Raw genomic sequence first — 14,514 nt, forward strand, 5'->3', positions numbered from 1 at the left:
GGCGCGGAGCACGACGGGAGCTGTAGTCCCCCGCCGCGGCGGCGGTTGCCGGGCGGGAGGCGCGGGCGGGATGCGGCGGCGGGGAGGTGCGGACGGGGACGGAGCGGGGTCTGGGGGGGTACAGCGGGGACAGAGGCGTGCGGCGGTGGGACGGGAGGCGGCGCGGGGGCTCGGGGCGATGTACGGGCCGCTGACGCCGGCTGTCCCCGCAGGTGCTGGCGACCCCGCCGCCACCAGCCTGCCGCCGCTGGTGCAGGGCCCGGCGCGCTGCTTCCTGCGCTGCACCGTGCCCCGCGTGCTGTGGGCGGCCCCGCAGCCGCCCGCCGTGGTGCGCCTGCGGTGGTGGGGCGAGACGAGCGGCGGCACCGTGCTGCAGCCCGCCTGCCGGGCCGGGCAGCCCGCGGGGCGAACCAGCGCCCGCTTCGCCGTGCGCTGCGGGCCCCGGCAGCTCGCCGCCTACCTGGCAGGTAGGGACCGCCGCGGCAGCCGCGCGGGCTTGGGTTAGGACGGGAGGACGGGGTCTTAAGCCTCGGGTCGGGCGTCGGGAGGAGTTTCTTCACGGGCAGGGTGGTCGGGCTGCCCAGGGGGTTGCCCTCGAGCAGCGGTAAGCATTTCCCTTTGTCCCGTTCCTTCCTGGTAATCCTGTACTTATTCATCATCATTTAGTGCCAGTGATAATGTCTGTGCTGCCCCATTATTGTCATTTCCTTGTAGGACATAACGTAAATCTCTGGCATTGCTGTCATTTTGGCCAAAAAGTCTCAGTTGTGAGCATGGGACTGACGTAACGTAAATCTCTGGCATTGCTGTCATTTTGGCCAAAAAGTGTCAGTTGTGACCATGGGACTGGCCTGAAGATGTTCCTGATTTTTGCAGATATGGGTGTTCTGGTCCTGGAGGTTCTAACCAAGCTTGACCACCTCCTCCTTGGCAGAGCACAGATCACTAAGCTGTCCCAGCTCTCTCCCAGCCATCCCATCAAAGGGTCTTTTGCTGTGGTGTCACCTACGTCGGATAAACTTGGAGAGCTGCAGGTATCTTGATGTCTTTGCTCATTGTCATAAATTATGTGCTGTGACACTGGTGTCATCAGGTGCAGGGCCAAGCTGTACATGGCACACTGCAGGCTTGCTCTCTGTCCAGGGCATTTCTGAGCTAAGGTAACAAATGAAAAAAACAAATACTGGTGGTGTTGACTTTGTTTTGTTCAGAGGGATGTGGGGTAGTTGAGCTTAATGAGGAACATGTGGTCAACTCTACACGGAGAGTGACTGTTAACAGTAGAATTAAAATGGATATTTTATGGATATTCTTACACTTCACTGGGCTGATAATAGAAGATTTGACATCTGGAATTAAGAAAATTCTGTCTTGCAGCCCTGGCTCTGGAGAATTGATTATGAAAGGCAGTTGACTGGATTTGAAAGCATGGAACAAGAAACAAGTAGTTGTAAATATGTGACATAGCTGTGTAATGTAAATATTACTTCATGTAGAAAAGCAGCAGTTTTCCATTGCACAACAGGTGAAGCTGAATGCAGTGTTTACTGCACTTAGTTAGGAAGAGAACAAAGTAATATTTCCACATCTTGTCTTCCAGGTCTCACTGGTTCTGGAACCTCTGCCAGAGCTGTATGACACCAGCAGCTGTGTGCCAGCCACACAAGGAGGTTCAGGTGCTGCTGCTGCCCAGGGGAGCAGCAAGTCCCAGCTCCCTGCTCCATCCCAGCAGCCCAGGCACACATGGGTGACTGTTGAACAGGACTCTGTTGACAACAGCAAAGCCACATCTCCTAGGTACCCGTTTGGTTTTTTTTTCTCTCATGACAAAACTGTGGTTTATTTTGCAGTTGACACAGAATTTTTAAGCAGTGGCAGTACACTTGTGAGTTATGGGATGCTTGATCTTTTCAAACATCCATTTTATATGAAATCCAGGATGCTGAGGGTTTCCGAGGTGACAGGGACAATTTCTTGCCTGATAGAAATTTGCTTCTTAGGTTGACTTAGTTCAAGTCATGCAAGTTCACACAAGAGGTGCCTCAAATCATCGAATCACCGAATAATTTGGGTTGGAAGGGATCTTAAGGCTCATCTCATTTCAGCCCTGCTGCCAGAACACCTTCCACTATCCCAGGCTTCTTCAATCCCTATCCAACCTGGCCTTGGACACGGATGAGGCAGCCACGGCCTCTCTGGGTAACCTGTGCCAGAGTCTCTCCGTGCTCAGCAAAGAACTTTCTCCTGATAGCTAACCTAAACCTAATTCCCTCTGGCAGTGGGAATCTGTTCCCCCTTGTCCTGTCACAACATGCTCTTGTGAAAAAGATCTTTTAAAAAGCTTTTTTTTAAAAAAAACTTTTACTTGCAGCTTGGGTCAGTTTCTGATGGTCTCAGTGGCAGGTGAGGAATCATTAAAATAAATGTCATGTTTCCTGTTGGAGCATGTCCTGAAGGGAGAATTTGCAGATCTCTGAATCCCTTTTCCCACCCTCTCGAGCTGTCACTGAAATAAAGTTTCATTTTTTCCTAGAGGAAAGGACGGTTTGCTCTACCAAGAGAACTGTGAAAACATGAAGGACACCTTTTCTGCTTCTCATCACCCTGTGATTTTGCCAGATGAGCACTTGAAAATGGATCCTGCCAGTCAGCCCCTGTGGTTTCCCAGCAGCACCGACCCCGAAGCGCTTCCCAGGAGGAGCACACGGGTGCTCTCCGTGCACAGCCCGGCTACAAAAGACCTGCTGTCAGGTTTGTGTGCAGCTGCCTTCATCTTTCAGATTTCACTGCAAACAGCTCTTGGTGGTGTTTTGTCTGCCTGTCTGGAGACGAGGTTTTCTGAAGGGAAAGACAGACTTCACACCCTCCTGCTGCATTATGCCAAAAAGGCCTTCTCTTCAAACCCACTGTTGCCTGGGCTGGGTTGAAATAAGCTTTGGAGTAGGGCACGTTTCCGTATGTGCTGTCTTTAGAGTTCCATATTTACAGAAAAGAACAAAAATTAGACATCTTGAAGTGGCAAACTGCTCTTCCCTAAATCAGTTCTGCTTCTGTATCCTGATAATGCCCTTGCAGTACCTGACCCTGTGTGTGCAGAGAAATTCCCTGTGCAGTGGAGTGGGAGACCGATGGAGGATCACTCTCCCTCACTCCTAGCTGAGCTGTTTTCTGGTGTATAAACCACATTTAATCCCCAGTGAGTCAAGATTTCTTTTTAACAGCAGAAGACAAGTTTCTTGACTGTAGCTGACACATTGATTGTGTCTACACATTGCTTTTAAAATGCATTTGAGTGCTGAAATGTAATACTTCTGCTTGTTTCCCAGCTCTCTTGGATCAAGGCAGTAAACTCCGTGATGCCATGGTTGTTTCTGCAATGAAGTCCAGCCCAGACATGGAGATTGAACTGAATAAAATATCTGATTTTATAGGGAGAGATGATTTTAAAGCACCAACAAAGTGAGTTTGGACTGGGGGAAGTGAGACTGAAGCTCCAAACCATAAATTTTGAGGCTTTATCCAGAAGACTGTAGATACTGAGATTCATAGGATGTGTTTTAGGATTTATTTAGGGTGAAAGCAGCACATCATTCAAATGTGAGGTTAATGTCTACCTGTGAATAAATGCCCAAATTTTGTGAATTCATTTTAATCTTCATGTAGTAAGTCTTGATTGAAGTGTTCGATTTTAATTTCATTTCTTAGTATATTTGTATTTAGTTCTAAGTTATTTGTCAAGGAAATATTACATGTTGGTAGGGAATAAGAGTAGTGCATGACAATGCAAGTGAAATGGCACTGCATCACAAGGAACAGTTTTTCAGAGAAGTGTAAGTAATTGATGACCTAAATGCATTTTTTTTTTTTCTTCGGAGAAAAGAAACTTAGATTTCTTGGTTTTCCTTTGGAAAAATGTGAATATTGTCTGTTGTTCTGTGGTAACCAGAAAGCAATGTCTTTGACAGTCAGTGGTGCTATTGCAAACTCAATTTCATTTCTTTCTGCCCAAATTATTTGTATTTGTGTTAAAGTGGATTATTTTGGACTTCACAGAAAAAAATGATAGTCCGATTAATGGATTAATCTTGAGCATGCTTTAATGTCTTTATTTTTCCTTTTTCTGCTGTCTCTGCTTCCATTGCTGTTACCCAGGAGCCCAAAAGGCTTGAAGTCCAGTTTTGTGCCCACTCCTGAAGATCTCCATCACTTTGGATCTGAAGTTTCAGGTCAGCAGCTTGACCTAAACTCTGAAGAAAGAGCAATCCAGTTACTGTTGGGCAGGTGAGTGTGATGCACTGGAGGCTTCTGCAAAATTGTCTTTATCTGATCATTTTGAAAAATGTCTCCTGACCCTTCAAGTTGTCCACATTTTTGGGAATGTCACCAGTGACTCCTGTGCAAGTGATGGAGGTGCTTTATAGCTCAGCTTTAATGCTTGATGTCCTGGATAGCTCCAAGTCACTTGGTGTGAAAGTGACAGAAAGATTGTCAGAAAGATTAACCACAATCTTTCATAAAACTGAGTTATCTAATAGTTGTATGTGTTGTGGCCTCAAATATTACATAAAGTAAGTACATAAAACAAGTGTCATGTTTCTTGGAAGTGGAAACACTCTGTTAATTAAACTATAGCTATTTTTAATCTTTCTCCAGACATTAAATGGACCTTTTCCTCTCATTTTGTGTAGCAGGAGCATAAATGGTGCTTCCATTGTGTCCACATCTGCACCCTGAGCACACAGCTTCTGTGTCAGATATGGTTCAGAATTTATGGTTCGTGTTTCTTGTGCCTTGCACTTACTTTTTCACTGTGGTTTATCAGTGGATAACACTGTAGTGTTGCAGATAATAAAATTATTTTAAACTCACAGCACAGAGGAAACCCTTAAACCAAACTAACCCCAGCTTATATTTAAAGATACTTGCATTTGCACCTACTCAGGTATAGCTTGGAGGTTTTTTTAATTAAAGTAAACTGTCCTTAGGTATTACTGGTATCTTAAAGCATTCCAGAAGTTATAAAGTACTGAAGGGTAAAAATTAGAGGTTGATATTCATGGGTATATTTTACGATGAAAATCATCAAGGTCTGCAGTCGGTTGCCCAAAGAGGCTGTGGAATCTGCATCTTTCAGGACACCCAGAATCCAACTGGACAACTTTCTGTTTGCATCCCTTCCCTGTGAGCAGGGTTTGGACTGAGTGGTCTCCAGAGATCTGTTCTGACCCGAGCTGTCCCGCACTTGACACGCACTGCTTTCCTGCTGGGGCAGAGGTGTTGTCCCGAGGCAACCCTTCTGGCTGGCTCACAGCCGTGCTGTGTGAGCACAGCTTGCCCCTGGCTGGAGCCAGCGTGGCCCAAACCCAGGATGAAATAGGCAGTATTGTCCACATGCCTTAGAGTCTGACTGCAGAACCTGGAGTGCTGAGGTGCGTCTCTCTCTCTCTCTTGTATCCGTAGCGCTGATTTCTCTCCGGGGCAGTTTTGGGATCGAACAGGATCCCTGTGGGATTCTCTCTCCCTTGGCAGTGAGGTGTATGACAGCGAACTCGGTGACCCCCATTATGACCAGAGTCTGCTGGAGAAGCTTTTCTACGCAACTCCTGTAAGTGCAGGTCCAAAGGAAAACGTGCCTTCCCTAATGTGCAGAACAATGGAAGTTTGCACGATCAGAAAAACTACAGATGCCAGTGTTTAAAAGCTGAATAAGCACTAAGTATGATACAGATGCTTGTGAGTACATGTGTACATTGCTTAAAATTAATATTATTAAAAGAATATTGTTATGACTACAGTCAAGCATCGAGTTTGGAAATTGCTGTGGTTGAGGCTGTCCAGGGAGATGTTTTGTTTTTTCAATCCCTGAAATTCTGACACCATTTTAATTGTTTAATTGCACAAGTTGTTTTCCATTTATGTATTGTGACCATTATGGAATTCTCTGTACAATGACAATTAACTTCTTATTTATGTGCATTATTTCTGCTTTAGAAATCTGATTCCAGTTTGAGTGATTTCCTCAGTGATGATGATGTTAAATCCTCAAAAAAAGCATCCAAGACAGAAACTCTCAAAAAAGCGGGTCCAGTGAGTCCACAGAAGGATTTTCATGCCTTTGATCCGAATGTGACAGAAACTAAACCCAGGTAGTTACATCAGTGACTTTTGTTCTGACCTCATCTAAATTGTACTCCCTTTTTTTCGTATGGAACCAATAAAAGTGTCCCTAAAGATCCAGTTATTAAGCTTAACTTTTACAATACAGTTAATGTAAAGGTTTTGTGACTAATTTTTTTCTGTTTCAGCTCCAAACAATTATTTCTGATTATTTTTCTGACTAACACTGCTGTTTCTACATCAGGTAAAATTCATATCCCCAGAGGAACCAACACAAAATCATTTGCAATTCAAGTCTTGCAAATTACACAAATGAGATTTTAAACTATGGCAAAAATCCTGTTGCTGTTCCTCTGCAGCAGAGACTTGTCCTTGTGTATAACTGTATCATCTCCCTCCTTTTGTACATGGCATTAAATGAAGCTTTTCTTTTTGAAGAGTTAGGATAAGATGTTTTCAGATCAGCAGTGTGGAACATGCACTTTCTGGGTTGTTTTTTTTTTTTCAGTTATGGACTATAACTGAAAAATGGACTATACAGATACTGTAAGATTTTTGTTACAGAGAATTACAGAGACCACCAAATTTGTTGTAAAAATACGTAAAAAATGTATATTTTAGTGAACCTTAGGCGGTTTTTAAGCAACATCCCACCAAGTTACAATTCTCCCTTCATCTGGTTATGTCAAGAATGTTTCTGCAGTCCTGAACCTCAGTTTTGTGTCTCCAGCTGCTCTCCCACTGCTCCTCCAGAAGACCACAGAGAAACAGCTCTTCTCACATCCTTGGGTGCAGACAGGTTGGCATTGCTGCAGCAAATACACCTGGCCAGAGTCACCATAGAGAGCTTGAAAATCCCTCCTGAGAGCATCCAGATCTCCCCCAGGAGGAAAGGTTTACTGGGGAAACCTCCACGGCCTATGTCTGTTCATAAGTGGTAAGGGGGATTGTTTCTTCCTGGTTGGTTTACTGTGCCTTCAGGGGAGATTTCCCTGAGCTCTCCTGTCTAGTGCAGCTTCCCGAAGCTCTCCAGGCTTCTGGGGCCTCTGCTCCTCTGAGGAAATTGTATCCCATGAACTTGGGAAAGTTAGAGGTGTGACTGATTTATCCTGATGTGGGCTCACTTCAGGCTGTGCCTTTCCCAGGGTTTTGGGGAGGTGCAGATGTACTTTGTGCCTGGCAGTACACTGAAAACAAAAGGGGGTTTATTGGAGGAGAATCTGGCATATATGTGATCTGTGGAAGGAATTCATAGAATAGGTGTTTCAGTTATCCTAAAAAAAGTGTTACAGTCAGCTGTGAATCTGGAACTTGCCTGCTGTGTTCAGTTTCATGACTCACGTCAGTTTCTTGATGGATTGTGGTCACCCTTCCCCTTTTTTATTCACAGCACCTTCTTTGTGGAGTACCACTTTCCTGTGAGAGTCTCCAAGGATGGAAAAGGACTGGTCTCCATAGCAACAGAAGCAATTCGAGTAGCCTCAAGTAAAATCACAGATGATGGTAAGAGCATCATTTTTCCCCCTTAGGTTTAGTTTTGTTGACTCCATCTCTTAGAAATTATTTAGTAGTGTTTTCCTCATATTTCCTTTGCTGCCTGAAAATCACAGTATGATTAGTGGCACCTCTGCCCCCAGAGTTGCCGTGCTGCAGGTGGGGGAATGATCCTCTCGGGGAGAAGGAAGCCAAAAGGATTTTTTTTTTTTTTCTTCCAGGAAGTATTTTTACTGGGATTTTCAAATTTCTTTTCCTAGGGAAAGAACAAGTTAGTAAGCCGATTCCTTCATTTGAACATAAAGCCAGTATTCTTTCTGCAATAGTGGGAGGATGATCAAGTACTTTTAGAAATGTCAGAGATACTTATAGCCAAATAAATAATTTCCCAGATGTTGAAGTATGTCATGTAGTATCTCCAATGGCTCACATAATCTGCTGGATCCAAGGGATCTCCAGTCCTGTGCTCAAATCAGCAGAAATTAATCTTTTTACTGAGAGTCATTTGTGTTTGTATCCCTGAGAACAATTTCTGTTTCTGTTCCCACTGAGCACAGAATGCTGGATGAGCAAGATGCTCCCTGCCCAGTCTTCCCAGAAATTGGAATGCCAAAAAGGGTGACTTTCAAATGCCTCTCCCATGTGGTCATTCATTGGCTTTGCAGTGGCGCACTTGAGAGATTTTGAGTTCTCTTGAATATTCTCCATTTCTGGCCAGAAAAAACATCTGTTTCTTCTGAACCTTTGTAATACAACCTTTGTAATCCAAAACTCACCCATCCTCCTGCCCTTTGCCTTGTGTAGAGTCCAGCTCTTTGGGACCTAGAAAAATAGATTGGACTGAAAATAATTTGAAGAAGATTTCATGTCAATCCACTGTAGCATTATCCTTCCTGAGAGTCCTTTATGTCATTTACTAAATATGCCTAATGAGGAAGATTCCACAGCCATCCCAGACAAGGTGGGGAAGAGCAGGGCATCCATTTGGAAATTTCCTTACGTGTGTGTAACCTGCATTTTTGTCATCACAAGAATACTTCCTTATCCTTTGTGAGCGCTGTTATTGTACTTCTGGTACTCCTTTCCAGACTGAATGTGAATTCATTCTGTCTCTGCTTTCAGATACTCCTGTTCTCCTGAAGCTGTGATTTTTCTTGCAGCTCAGCTTTGACTCCCTCAAGAACCCTCTTGAACCCTGTTAGTTAAAATGAGGCAGGCTTCTCCCAATGAGGAAGGGCAGGCCTTACTGCATGCTGGAATGGCAGAGACTTGGTGTCACCTGAAATCTTTAAATACTGTTATCATGTTGGTTTACATTAATGTATTTCATAATTTATTTATTATTTTAAAATTCATAATCTTAATTTTGTCCTGCTGGCCTCTTGCTGTTTGCTGGCCTTCAAAAATGAAAACCAGTCTTCTTTGGCCTCGGTGTTAATAAACGATGCAGAATTAAATGATTGTGTTTGTGACAGAGCACTCTACAGGGGAAAGTTTATTTATATCAGGTAATTTTGGATATTTGTTCTCCTCTCTTCCTTCCAGTGGTGAAATTCCAGCAGCAGTCTGTGTTCCCTGTGTGGTTTGGGGGAACAATGATCGAGCACTGGTGGGGCTCTGACCTGGCTTTTAAAATCTACATGAGGAAAAGCACACAGAAAAAGGTATTTACTAGAGGTCATTCCTTCTTTGTGTAGTGAAAAGCAAAGGAATTCTTTGCATTTCCATTTCCCACAGACACTCAGTGCAGACAGTCAGGTATTAGGAGGGGAAATGGCATTACACTGATTTCTGTTCAGTCTTCACAGAATCACAGAATTTTCTGAGGGACCCACAGGATCACTGAGTCCAACCCCTGGCCCAATCCCACCCTGTGCATCCCTGAGAGAGGTGTCCAAATGCTGGAGCTCTGGCATTCTTGGGGCCAGGACCCTTCACTGTTCCAGGCTTGTCACTCCTGTCACTTCATTAAAGAACTTTCTGAGATTGAGAATGGCAAACAAAAAAAAATTGTACTTCCCTCATCTTCAAGACTGCTCTCTTGTTGTTTGAGCACATTGGATCAGTTATAAACAGTATGTCCTTCAATGAGGACACAGCTCCTTTAGCAGTGTAGAATGAGTTCATGTGGCTGCACTTTATAGCTTTACCCTGCCCAGCGTAAGGGAAGTAATGTGAGCTCTGAAAAACAGCTGTAAATTGTGCATTTTGGGGGGGAAAATGTATATTTCTATCTGGTAAGATTATTTCCATAACCATCTGCCTGTGATGAAGATGGTGAGAGGGGTCAACTCAGCTTATGTTATTTTAATCAACACCAAGGATATCTGCCTTTCTTTTAATGGAGGAGTAAATTGCATCTTTCAGTATGGAAATTGTGCTCATTTACTAGGATTTAGGTTATTCAATTTTTGCATTAATCTGGAATTGTTTGCAGTAGGTTCCAGGAAAATTTGTCTTACTGTTCTAGTGAGACTTGAAATTGGAAGTAAAGATTTCCCAAATTCCTGTTGGTACAACTGATGGTGGGAGTGGGAGAGTCTATGGCTGCTCATGGCTTCCCAGAAAGCTTTTTTTTCCACAAAAATTCTTTAAATCTGATAGAAATCTTGCAAAATTAACTCTTTGCCTCCCCTCAGGCTGTGGCCATTGGCTCAGCAGCGCTTCAGCTCCGCAGGGTGATTGAGGCTGAGCTGCTCAGTGTCAGCTGGGATATACCCGTGGAAAAAGAGGGAGATCACACACAAGTTGGGCCACTAAAGGTATGTGTTTTACCATCTCAGGCTTGAATTGTTACTAATTTTGGCTGCACACTCTTATTTTTAACTCCTCTTTTCTCTCTTTTGTTTCAATTTACCACGTCTCAGATACAAAGGTTTGCAAGACCAGTATAAAATAACATGAACCATTAGGGTTTTGGAGAATTATTTTGAAACTCCTGCGTGTCTAGGAATGTTGTCAATAAGCTGGGACTTGAATACAGAAACCACTCTACAGGCAGATTTTGAGTGGCACATATTCAGGGCTTAGAGCTTTGGATTCTTCTTCACATGTGGCATGAGCTGAGGTCTCTCCTGCCATGGAGGCCTGGTCTTCTCCGTCCTTGTCACTTCAGGGATTATCTTCTCCAGGCAAAGTTTCTACCAGCTTGCTCAGCTTCTGAATGAGAAGCACTAACCGTTTGAAAGATTGGACAGTTCTGAGGATAAACAACTCTTTGTATTAGCAGGTGAAAGGTTAAGAATGGGGTGAGCTTTAAGGTCCCTTCCAACCCAGACCATTCAATAATTCATCTGTAATTGTGTGGTTTTGCACTCCAGCCTGGACTTTATTTCTTAAAGCCACATGTAGTTTATTTAACAGCAAAAGCTGTAGCTTGCAACCAGCATAATGCCTCGGGGTGAGTTCTGGAGCAGAAGGTGTGCTGTGTTTTGCTGAGTGCCTGTTGCACCCCTTGTTTCTGGAGGGGCTCACCTGGCTAGCTCTGCCTTGCCTTGCAGGTGTCCCTGCAGCTTGCAGCCAGCAGCAGAGGCTTGGCCCGCGCCGCTGCCGGGCCCCCAGCCCCGGCTCACGCCCTGAGCGGTGCCCAGCTGGCACTGCAGGAGCCCGGCAGGACGGGTGTAGATGCAGCCAGCCCTCTCTGCTCCACACGGAGCCCCCAGGACTGGCAGGGGCCAGGAGCGGGCGGCGGGGACGTCGCGCAGCCGCCGCGCCCTGCGCCGGCCGCCGCAGCCCGCGACGCGGAGACACGCAGAGCCCCAGCTGAGGAGGATGGGTTACTGCTGCACGTGCTCCTGATGGTGCCTGACGGAAAGGACTTCCTTGCTGAAGGCTGTGGGCTGCCCACGTCTTGCAATGTGTATTTAAACTGCAAACTGCTCAGCACTGAGGAGGCAACGAGATCCGCTGTCGTCTGGGGCACGACGCAGCCTGCCTTTAATTTTTCTCAGGCAAGTCACATGCTCTCCATTGCACACTGCTGCAAGTGTGGTATTCCCCACAACACCTGTTGTAGTTATATATACACATAGAAACGTCTCTGCTTGGCTCTATTGAATGCACATTCCATTTTTAACTTCTGTCTCTAAAAAGCTTAATTCTGTAGACTGGAATAAAGTAGACTTACCAGAATGCTGTGTGCTGAGCCAATACTTTCCAGTGTATTCTGTATACTAAATCTGATTTTAGACCTTTCAGGTGATACCTTTTTCATTGACTTCCAAACACTGTGTACTAATTCTGATTTTAAACCTTCCAGGTGATGCCTTTTTCATTGACTTCCAAACGCTTGGAGCGGCTGAAGAACAATGTAATGATTATTGAAGCTTGGAACAAGCTGGGAGGCCCTGGCTGTGACAAATTGCTGGGATTAGTGAAACTCCCTCTGCATCAGTTTTACATGTCATTCAAGTAAACTTGTTTTTTTCCCCATTTTCTATTGGGTTGGGAAGTATCCTAGCTGAAGCTTAGAGAAAGAAGTCAGTGATGCTGTGTGGGGGTTGTGTGGGAGGGTTCTTAGTTACACTTCGTAGCAAAAGGCATTTTTCCCCTGCCAAGCTTCCTATAGCCCTTGTAAGTTACACTGTCCTTGTCCAGAAGTACAGATAGAGTGAGAAATCAAGTCACTGTGGTGCATCAGGGTTGGTGCCTGCATAACCTGTGGTCCTATGATGGAATAAAACCAGAAGAAATCAAAGTGACTGCACAGGAGAATGAAGTGTGGCTTTCCATCAGAGATTTCCCAAGATTGTGACTGATTGGGTTTGCCCCTAATTATGGAGAGATCCTGTAGGGATGCTGTTGGTTTGCACAGCCTGGGTATCAAAAAGTGTCCAAAACCTTCATATTTTAATTGTGCTCTTATCCGATAGGATTCTCCAGAGTTCTTTGTTCTTTTGGAGTTTAATCTATTGGCTTCTTGTTCAGTTAAGTAATATACCTGCTTAAAACATTTTAAATTGCTGGAAATACTGGACAGAAGAAATTCTTCCTAGTGCAAAGGATTTATTCATTTTATTTTGGTCAGACCTAGTGACATATGGAAATCAGGTGGTGCTGGAGCTGAGTGGCCACTACTTTGTTAGTTATTACTGTGTCATTTGTATAATTTTTTTTAGTAAGCCACTGTAGTTTATTTGTGTGTATCTTAGAATCCCAGAGTGGTTTGGCTTGGGAGGGACCTTAAAGCCCATCCAGTGCCAGCCCCTGCCATGGGCAGGGGCACCTTCCACTCAACCAAGTTGCTCCAAGCCCCATCCAACCTGGCCTTGGATAACTTCAGTGTATGATTGGAGATTTTTACATCTTTCTGGGAGGCTGTCCCTGTTCCTTCTTTTCTTCCATGCCCAAAGGCACGTAACTACCTCATAAAAGTATAATATGGCTACAGGGTGTTAATGGGAGTCTTGTTCCCACTCATCCCTTCGTTCACAGATCTCTAGACTGGCTGATAGTTAAGGTGCTGTTAGGTTTTGGGAAATTGCCCTTTGTCATTGCTGAAAATAGCTTCTTGCACCCAGCAGCTCATGGATCTCTGCTGAGTGAAGATGGGATGTAAGCAAGACAAATTTCAGAGGAACGGAGATAGATTAGTTTTTATCAGCATTGAAAGTCCCATCTAAAATGAGTTCTGTGTGATCCTGCTCCTACTTAGATGGCTCATGCTGGGACTTTTTTGTTTGTTTTGGGTTCGTTCTGTAGGGATCCCAAGATTTCCCACCTGCTCCTGCAGGCTCAGTACCCGGTGGTGGCCGTGGATGGCCACGTGCCCGTGATGGACGTTTTCACCGGCAGCACGAGCGGCCGCCTGAGGGTCACCCTGGCCATGGGCTCAGCTGATCAAATAGTGGCACTGCAGAGGCTCAAAACTGGAGAAGGAATGGCGCCTCCAGCCACACCACGTCCTCCCCACTCTCTGGACCACCCAGCTACAAAACCCACAGTGGTATTTACTCTTCATACACCCCATTTCATTCTCATACACCCCATTCTCGCTGTTAAGAACATGTCAAAAGGATTTACCAGTGGGTTCATCAACAGATGAATGATCCCCAATCTCTTCCTGAACTGTACACAGAATTATATTGTTTATACTCTTTTATTTTTTACCAGCTTGCTCTCACCAGTCTTGACATTATTGCCCTTTTTATTGCCTTGCATATCCACTGTTTCTATCTTCACAAGTCCAGTAATAACAAAACCAAAAAAACAGCAAAATTACAGAAAATCTTAATTCTCACAGCCTTATTGTGGAGGTTTTGCCACGACCTTGGAGTTGGATAGGTAGGAACTTTTATGCATTTTATATACTTTGCAAGAAAAAAAAAATTTTCTTTCAGACTTTCAAAACATCTTTTCAGATGTTTCTATGAACTTTAGGAGGAAAATAGTAGGTAATTTATTGGTCCCCCATCTCAGGCTTCTTAGATCCTTATCACATGTAATTGTTTAGATTGGAAAAGGCCTCTATGCTCATTGAACCCAACCCCTAACCCAGCCCTGCCAAGGCCACCATTAAACCATGTCCCCAAATGTTACATTCACATGGCTTTTAAGTACCTCCAGGTACGACTCCATCACTTCCCTGGGCAGCTTGTTGAAATGTTCCCACTTTCCTAAAGACATCCTTTCCATGTGGCTTCCCTTTTTTTTTTTTTTTTGTTAGCAGTTGGAGCCAGAAGGGGAAGACCTGATGGAGCATGTGTTTGAGATCCACGTGGAGAGTGTGAAGGGACTCACTCCCTTACAGTCCACAGTCTGGGGAGAGGCTGACTGCTACATCCAGTACTATTTCCCAGTTCAGGAGGCTGACTGTGGTGCACTGCAAGGACCTGGATTGGATGAGGATGGTAAGTTTGCTTTTTAATTTTCCCTTATTTAGAGCATTGCTTTAATTAAATATCA

The 14,514-nt window shown here is 44.7% G+C and overlaps 1 protein-coding gene across 2 annotated transcripts in view; it reads left to right on the top strand.

Annotated features, from left to right (window-relative positions):
* Positions 1-271: 271 nt before the first annotated feature.
* C2CD3 (C2 domain containing 3 centriole elongation regulator) overlaps positions 272-14,514 on the top strand; it is a 37,667-nt gene continuing 23,424 nt past the window's right edge. Inside the window, exons 1-16 of one of the 2 annotated variants that reach the window (XM_053970505.1) lie at positions 272-467; positions 877-1,034; positions 1,601-1,797; positions 2,534-2,751; positions 3,327-3,459; positions 4,153-4,281; positions 5,461-5,605; positions 5,992-6,146; positions 6,848-7,054; positions 7,508-7,620; positions 9,157-9,275; positions 10,251-10,373; positions 11,112-11,561; positions 11,870-12,021; positions 13,312-13,555; positions 14,276-14,459. In XM_053970505.1, the coding sequence (XP_053826480.1) occupies positions 879-1,034; positions 1,601-1,797; positions 2,534-2,751; positions 3,327-3,459; positions 4,153-4,281; positions 5,461-5,605; positions 5,992-6,146; positions 6,848-7,054; positions 7,508-7,620; positions 9,157-9,275; positions 10,251-10,373; positions 11,112-11,561; positions 11,870-12,021; positions 13,312-13,555; positions 14,276-14,459 (2,725 nt within the window). In that variant the 5' untranslated portion in view covers positions 272-467; positions 877-878. Of the gene's footprint in view, positions 468-876; positions 1,035-1,600; positions 1,798-2,533; positions 2,752-3,326; positions 3,460-4,152; positions 4,282-5,460; positions 5,606-5,991; positions 6,147-6,847; positions 7,055-7,507; positions 7,621-9,156; positions 9,276-10,250; positions 10,374-11,111; positions 11,562-11,869; positions 12,022-13,311; positions 13,556-14,275; positions 14,460-14,514 lie in introns of those variants that run through there. The other variant, XM_053970506.1, reaches the window with a different exon arrangement.

The sequence above is a fragment of the Vidua macroura genome, chromosome 2 (assembly GCF_024509145.1).
Source record: "Vidua macroura isolate BioBank_ID:100142 chromosome 2, ASM2450914v1, whole genome shotgun sequence".
Classification (NCBI taxonomy): Eukaryota; Metazoa; Chordata; class Aves; order Passeriformes; family Viduidae; genus Vidua; species Vidua macroura.